This window comes from Trachymyrmex septentrionalis, unplaced genomic scaffold (assembly GCF_001594115.1).
Source record: "Trachymyrmex septentrionalis isolate Tsep2-gDNA-1 unplaced genomic scaffold, Tsep1.0 scaffold19, whole genome shotgun sequence".
Taxonomy (NCBI): Eukaryota; Metazoa; Arthropoda; class Insecta; order Hymenoptera; family Formicidae; genus Trachymyrmex; species Trachymyrmex septentrionalis.
The window spans coordinates 2,980,601-2,987,820 of record NW_017305071.1 but is presented as its reverse complement, the minus strand read 5'-3'; the positions used below and the strand labels follow the sequence as shown (position 1 = coordinate 2,987,820).

General features: G+C 34.7%; 2 protein-coding genes across 7 annotated transcripts in view; one reads left to right on the top strand and one right to left on the bottom strand.

Moving 5' to 3' along the window:
• Positions 1-884, top strand: part of LOC108746895 (eukaryotic translation initiation factor 5A) — a 3,980-nt gene extending 3,096 nt beyond the window's left edge. For all 3 annotated transcript variants that reach the window (XM_018483977.1, XM_018483979.1, XM_018483978.1), the window contains exon 4: positions 176-884. In XM_018483977.1, the coding sequence (XP_018339479.1) occupies positions 176-247 (72 nt within the window). In that variant the 3' untranslated portion in view covers positions 248-884. The remainder of the gene's footprint in view (positions 1-175) is intronic.
• Positions 885-3,258: 2,374 nt separating this feature from the next.
• LOC108746894 (F-actin-capping protein subunit beta) overlaps positions 3,259-7,220 on the bottom strand; it is a 4,353-nt gene continuing 391 nt past the window's right edge. Inside the window, exons 1-5 of one of the 4 annotated variants that reach the window (XM_018483975.1) lie at positions 6,197-6,577; positions 6,004-6,117; positions 5,715-5,926; positions 4,899-5,271; positions 3,259-4,797 (exon numbers count right to left, since the gene is read on the bottom strand). In XM_018483975.1, coding sequence (XP_018339477.1) covers positions 4,564-4,797; positions 4,899-5,271; positions 5,715-5,914 — 807 coding nt within the window. In that variant the 5' untranslated portion in view covers positions 5,915-5,926; positions 6,004-6,117; positions 6,197-6,577 and the 3' untranslated portion in view covers positions 3,259-4,563. Of the gene's footprint in view, positions 4,798-4,898; positions 5,272-5,714; positions 5,927-6,003; positions 6,118-6,196; positions 6,578-6,811; positions 7,168-7,220 lie in introns of those variants that run through there. The other 3 variants (XM_018483973.1, XM_018483974.1, XM_018483976.1) reach the window with 3 other exon arrangements.

Below are 7,220 nucleotides of genomic sequence, written 5' to 3'. Positions count from 1 at the left end.
ATTTTTCATACTATCATATATAAAAAACATATTTAAAAAATTAATATTTTTATATAATGTTCTTTTCACAATTGTGTGTGTTGACAATATATCGTTTTAAAGAAAAATTATCTTTTCACAAATTTCACGCTAAAATAATGTATACTATATATAAATCTGTGTTATATTTTTTCAGTGCACTGTACTCAAGGCATGCGGTGAGGAGGTAGTAATCGCCGTCAAAAATAACACCTCCCTCGACAAATAATTGTGTTCAGCCCGATTACGACGACAGAGAAGCCCAACACATTCGAGCAAAAACCACCCGCTTAGCCAATCAATCAACACCTTTACTATTGGTCAAACAGGATAAACAACAATAATATAACCAAAAAATCTAGAGGAAGATGATGAAGAGAGTGGAAGAGAGAAAGAGAAAGAATGTCTGAGAGAGAAAGGAAATAGAAAATGAGAGAGAGAGAGAAAGAGAATGAAAGAGTGAAGGGGGAGAAAGCAAAACGGGCTAGCAGTTCCACATAACAACAGCAACGCGCCAATGCGAGAAACGACTTTTATCGAAATAATATATCCGCTTTACTTAATTATTTTATCCAACAATATTTAAATAAATCCGGGACAACAAAAACTAGGTATACGTACAGTTATATACACTTATACGTATACACACATACAGATACATACAAATACACTTACACGTATACCTAGTAATTACACACGCGTTGTTTGTTATATAAGAAGTGGCGACACTTCAGCAGATAGTTGATTGGGAAATAAAAACTGAGAAAGCCTTGAGACACATCCTGGACCTTTTTTTTTTTAAAGAATAGAGAGAAAGAAATTATTTACAACAGCTTTGTAACTTATTACACTTATGTGTGTGAGTGTGTGTGAGAGAAAGAGAGACCGAACATGAGAGAATGCGAGAGAGAGAGAGAGAGAAAATTGTTGGAGACCAATATGAAGAGGTCGTAGGAAAAGGACCTTGGAGTCCTTGAGCGCGCGCGCGGAACAATTTTTCATGGGATGCTAGCGATGCCCGACACGAAGCAGCTCACTTCAAGCATCTTTCCTGTAATGATCGATAAGACTGGAGTTTCGCTATATGGAATTTCTACAGAATGCTAAAGGTTTCTTTCTTTTTTATGGAAAGAACTCGAGTTCTCGAGATTTTTAGGTCTAATTATACTTATAAAAATCAAAATTTATACGGTTTGAATATCTAAAAGGGTTAAGAATTTTGAAACATTACCTTCAAAGAATTTAAAAAATTTGCGGATTTGAAACTAAAACATACAAAATATTTCAAGTCTTAAAGATTTGAGAATTTTACAATAAAAAAGTCTAGCATTCGAATTTCTAGAAAATCTTAGAAGTTAGGAAAATCGATAAGATATAAAGTGCTTGATATTCACGTATTTGAGAAAATTTATAAATTTCGAAAATAAGATTAAATTCATGAATTTGAAATTTGTGAATTCAAATATCTTAAAATATTTAGATATGCAAGCACTTTATTGTATTTTAAAAATCGCAAAATTCAGAGGCTTTGAAATAGAAATAGTTTGTATGAGAAAATATGTTACAATTTAAAAAACGCTTAAAATGATGTGGAAGTGTCGGGATACGATTTAGACCTTTAAATCCAGGAACATCGAGATCTTAAGGATCACAAAATAATATTTCGCGCGCTTTGAGATGGCTGGTGCGGCGCGATACAATATCGCGTCACGTACAGAGACTGTAATTGGCTTATGCTCAGACTTTATTACATTTTGTTGTAATATCTCGTTTTAATAATAAACATTTTTCAGAACAGGTTACACAAACCGCCTTCAATCAATAAGATAATTTTTAATTAGACTATGTAACGTTAGAACAGATTATAATTAGATAAAGTGAGAGGAGGGCCGCGAATGGAAGATCCTTGTGTGAACTTGCAAAGTGTGCGTGAAGAGAATTTTCTTTCCTTACATCCTTTCCATCTCGTGACATCGTTTGTATAAAAAAAAAAATTGTTCCGAAAGTGCAGTCTGAATGATTAGGAATAATTATAAGCAGATAATTAACTACAAGGGTGTAATCACAGTTATCATTGGAAGGTATACGTTTTTTCTCCTTTATGGAACTCTGTGACTTTGAATTTACTTGATTTGGTGTCCTCGCGATAATTCATATCCTATTTTTCTGTAAAAGAATTATCCAATATAACATAGCGTTCTAGATCTTCTTAAGTTTTTATTTTTTCTACGTTAAAACATTCAGATTGCTTCTGACTTGCTGCGAGAACTTTGCATCACCAAACCTCGTTAGGATCGTCGTTTCAAATATGCTCCTAGCGATTAAATGTCCTTCAACACTTAACGAAGTTCCTTTACATAAATAAATACGAAGACCCCAAATCGCTAAATATATGCATATGTAAATTCCGATATATCTAACAATTATTATCCTTATATCCCTCCTAAGAGCTATATATCTTATATAAGAGTTTATTTTTTAATCTTTTTTTGTTCAAAATATTAAAAGGGTAACCGCGAAACAACGCGCCTTCCTTGATGACTTTGATTTTTGCGATATTAAAATCGAAAAACTTATCTATTATAATCGAAATAAACAAAATAACGTCTAATTAATTAATACTGTAATCTATGTGTGCTATATTGGACCAGGCTCATATTGATTTCGATTGTTAATTATAACCGAAAGAGAGAAAGAGAGAGAGAGAGAGAGAGAGAAGGTATCAATATACATATGAAAAAAATAATAGTATAGAAATACTGGAAGAAAATATTCACAGGAGCGATACGGTGATGTCTTTTTTAGTCCTTTCTTAGACTGACTCGCCTGCACACTGCCATCATTCGGTATTTGCAACAAAAAAATGTTAAATTACGTTATTAAGTTAATTCTTATGATAGTCTAATTACAGAAGAATTAAGTTATGGGTAATAATATCGGTGGTGTAAATCAAGTGTAAAAAAGAAGGCACTAACATAAAAAAAATGCTTTTCTTTTCATTTATGTACTTACGAATTCTACGCGGTATTTTTTTTGCGTCTCCATTACAAGAAATAATCTAATGCGCTCATGGATCATATATAGAATATGCGAGGTTCTCAATATGTATGATTACGCAGCTGTTTACAAGGGTTCAAGGATTTATAGTACCAAGAGTCTTCGATATCCACGTCACCTCACGTACCAAGAATCAGGAGTTCAGAGGACGAGAATAAGAGGGCATAAGAATTGTTCGCTTTCAAGATGCAAGATTCGTGGTACTGGCGATCTTTGAGATCTTGATAACTTGTCAGTCCAAGGATCTGTAGTATCAAAGATCCGTGCATACTAGAACACACCGAAATATGTATACGGAATATGTTTAAGAAAAGCTCCGATAATAAAAATCCACGATATTGAGGATCTGCAGATTTCGAGGATCTATGGTACCAGCAGATTTTTGTACTCGTGAAATTTAATACAAACAAATAAAGTTTAATTTGAAAACTTTTATTTGCGCATTATATATGGATTCATTATTAACAAATGCAAAATGCAACCGCTCCTTTTGAACTTTTAAGTAAATAAATCGTTTTATACTGTCCTTCAGAAAGGATTAGCTCTATGTCTCAAATTTAATATTAAATATAACATAGGTAGGATTATCCTTCAACGTCCAAATATTACACAAATTTTGAGTTTTGCCACTTCCTCGAATCTAAATAATTTTGATATAAATGAAAATTTACAATTTCTATATGCACAATTTTCAAAGTTTCCATTTGCGAGGACAAATCTTTACAATGCAATATGATATATACTTCTTTTTCAACGTTATGTAAACCGTTTTATATTATTTTCAGCGCTAAGTTACGCGCTTTTAAATTTAACCCTAAACAGTATAAGCGGAATATCAATACTTTCCGAACATTACAAAAATGTTATGAATTTATTATCGTTTTGCAATCATCATTTGTCAAACTTAATACAAATCAAAAGAGAGAATTGCTAAATGTATTTTTTTTTAGCTTTTACATAGTAAGCGTTAACTATATTATAATTCACTCTCTTTTGCATTTTACATTGTTCTTTATCTAATTTACCGTTCTAAAACGCGTTGCACCTTTCCCGCATATTTACAATAAACTCTATTTCATTCTAAATTAAACAAAGTATTTCATACTGTTTAGGTTTAATCAACGCGTTCATGATTGATTCGTATCTCTTTAGGGCAACAAAGTACAGTAATAGGTATCATTTTCGATAATGTAGATAATGATTCGAAGAATTTTACGAGTTCTATAGATACGGTTTGACCTGGAAAAGGCCCAAGTCCTAGCATTTAAAATTCCCAAGAGTCCAACAAGATCTTAAGACTTATCGGATAAAGAACTCGAAGACCGCCGTAAAAAATTTCAGAACTTTTCAAAAATCCGAAGTTTCACGTATTCTAAAAATATAAAGACGCCTATGAAAATCGAAAGATCCCAAGCAAGATGAAAGGATCCAAAAATACCATAAAATCTATTCGTAATCGTAATCGAAACTTTCCGGATTTTCGCAAGATCAATTGTTGGCATTTCGCCTCTGCAGTGCTGCTGCGAGATCTTGCCTGAGCGCGGCCTGCTGTCTTTGATCAGCCAAAGATTGCACCGACCGTAACCCATTCACAATATCCTTCGTTTTGCCGAAATAGATCTCGTTTAACGTATTACGAATTTTATTTTCCATGTCTTCTACCATTCTGCCGATGTTCGCGATATGAGGAGATGTTTCGCTGATCTGAGCGTCTTGTTCTACCTACAATTGTAAGCAAAACACATAAATTTTTTGTAAATTATCTATTGAGATACAAGCATTTTTAATAAGCCAACAAAGTTTGATATAAGGACTGTACTTACCTGACGCGTCAAACTGCCACCCAAATTCATTGTACCAGAGCCATGCTTGTTAGTTTGCAGCCACAACATGGCTGTTGATGTGAGTTTATAGTGCGCAGCACGACCAGTCGATTTCTCCTGTACCTCTACTACATGTATCGAGTCCCAACATCCTTTGATCTTTTTAGAACCATCACCAGCCTTCTTGATGAGAATTACTGCTGCAAAACCATGATCCAAGTCCCATAAGTACACCGACGAGACTCCACCTTCGAAATAGAGCTCTCGATACTGATCAAAGGCATGGTTGGCATCTATTTCCAGTTTCCTCAATCGCTCAGAAGGCATTGAGCCATCCTCTAGTGGTGGATCGTAGGTATTGCTCCAAGGAGATCTGTAAAACACATGTTTATATAGTGGCAAATTATCTTCTTTTCTCTTACCATCAAACAATCTAATCAATTCTAAGCCTAATATTTCATATGTCATACATCATAAAATTTTTTTAACCTGTTGATTGACTGTAGGATAGAGAGATCCTGTCTTACATCCAATCGACATACTTAAAAAGATGAAATCATCATTCTAAGCAAAATCATAAGATTCGTAATTTGTTCCTATAAGACTTGTAAGAACTGAAATTATAATTCTATGAATAAAACATAATTATTTGTAAATATTTATGATTTTTTTTTTATCTTATAGCTTGTAGCTATCTGTAAAAATATTGCGTTGTATAAACATTCCGTAAGTTTTTACAAGTCGTACGAGAAGAAATTACAAACTTTAAGATCTGCTTAAAATTGGCGCATAAGTGTCCACTTTAATGATACAAACCTGTATGAATCTCCGTCTCTATTGTAGTCGCATAATAGATAGTCCTTGCCAGACTCCTTATCCTTGGCAATCTTTAACGGTTGGTCTACAGAGGACAGTAGATCCTCGCATAGCGAAGGAACCAAGTCAATCAGGTCGCTGAGGTTTTTTTCAATTTGTTGCGGAGGTAATCTCCGCATGAGGTCTAACGCACAGTCCATTTGCTGCTCTGTCTAAAACATATATATGTAATAAAAAAAAAATAGGAATACATACAGTTATAGGAGAATATACGATTTAGATTATTTACAACGCTGTTAATCGTCTTCTATTTTTCTTTCAAAAAGTACGATTCTGAGCGCGAGTGGAGGACGTCTTCGACGACAGGGAGGACGAGACTACTTTTTCAGTGTGTGGACAATTCCTGGGATTATTTATTTACAGATGCACGCGTCAGACGTGACGGTAAACGATGGACGAAACATAAAGGCTGAATGTCTTACCATACTGTCGCAATTTAAATTGGTTATAGGCCGACGAACATCAAAATCTTATTGGCCGATGTCGACAATGAGATAAACGTAAAACGTATTTTTTTATTAGCCACTACCTCGCTAGGATTGTTTCAAAAATAAACGAGACGAGCATTGAAAGGGTGTGTCGTGGTACGAGCAGCGATTGGTTTGTCGCGCTCGTCGCTGACCGCTGGCCTCCGAAAGGAGCGAGGTTAACTGTTCGCGTCGCAGGCTGGCCAAACTGAACGTTATGCAGGCATTAAATTATGGGCTTTAAACGTTTCGACATTGTCGCGAGAACGGATTGGCTGGTGGAGTACATGAGAAACTTTGGACGGTGCGAGAAATTACCATCAAGATTTTCTTCTCAATACGATCTCATGAAACTCCTTATCAGTTTAAATAAAAAATAATTTCATGCGTTTTACCCACCATGTGCTACAACTTAAAAGTCAAAGGAAAAAAATGTTTTGTTCATCGCACGACTTTCGGGCTTCCTTTCTACATCGCGTGAACAGGCCTTTATGCGTTACGTTTGCACTTCACTCCACTCAACACACTCTAAAAAAATCTATTTTCTTATCACAATTATGAAGTGGATACCTTTAACATAATTTTCTTCGATTTTACCCTTCTTCACCTTCTTCTAACTCCAAAGACGCGCTTCTCGTTCTGTGTCCTTTAATTGTTATTATTTTCTTTTGTATATTCGTGTGGATAGACCTTTACGCATTGCATCCACATTCATTCCGTTCAGACACAATTTTAAAAAATCTGATTTTTTTTACTGGAATCATGAATTGAGAACCTCTATCACAGACACGTATAATTTTCTTCGATTTTTTCCCCTTCTTTTTCTTCACCTAATTCCAGAATTTCAGAGAAGCGCTTCACGTTCTGTGCCCTTTGTTATTTATCTTATGTACTGAATCACTTCAGCCGAGCTCCGATACTTAAAGCGAGGACTGTGCGAATCGCGCATGTGTGTAGGTGTATATATATGTATATATGT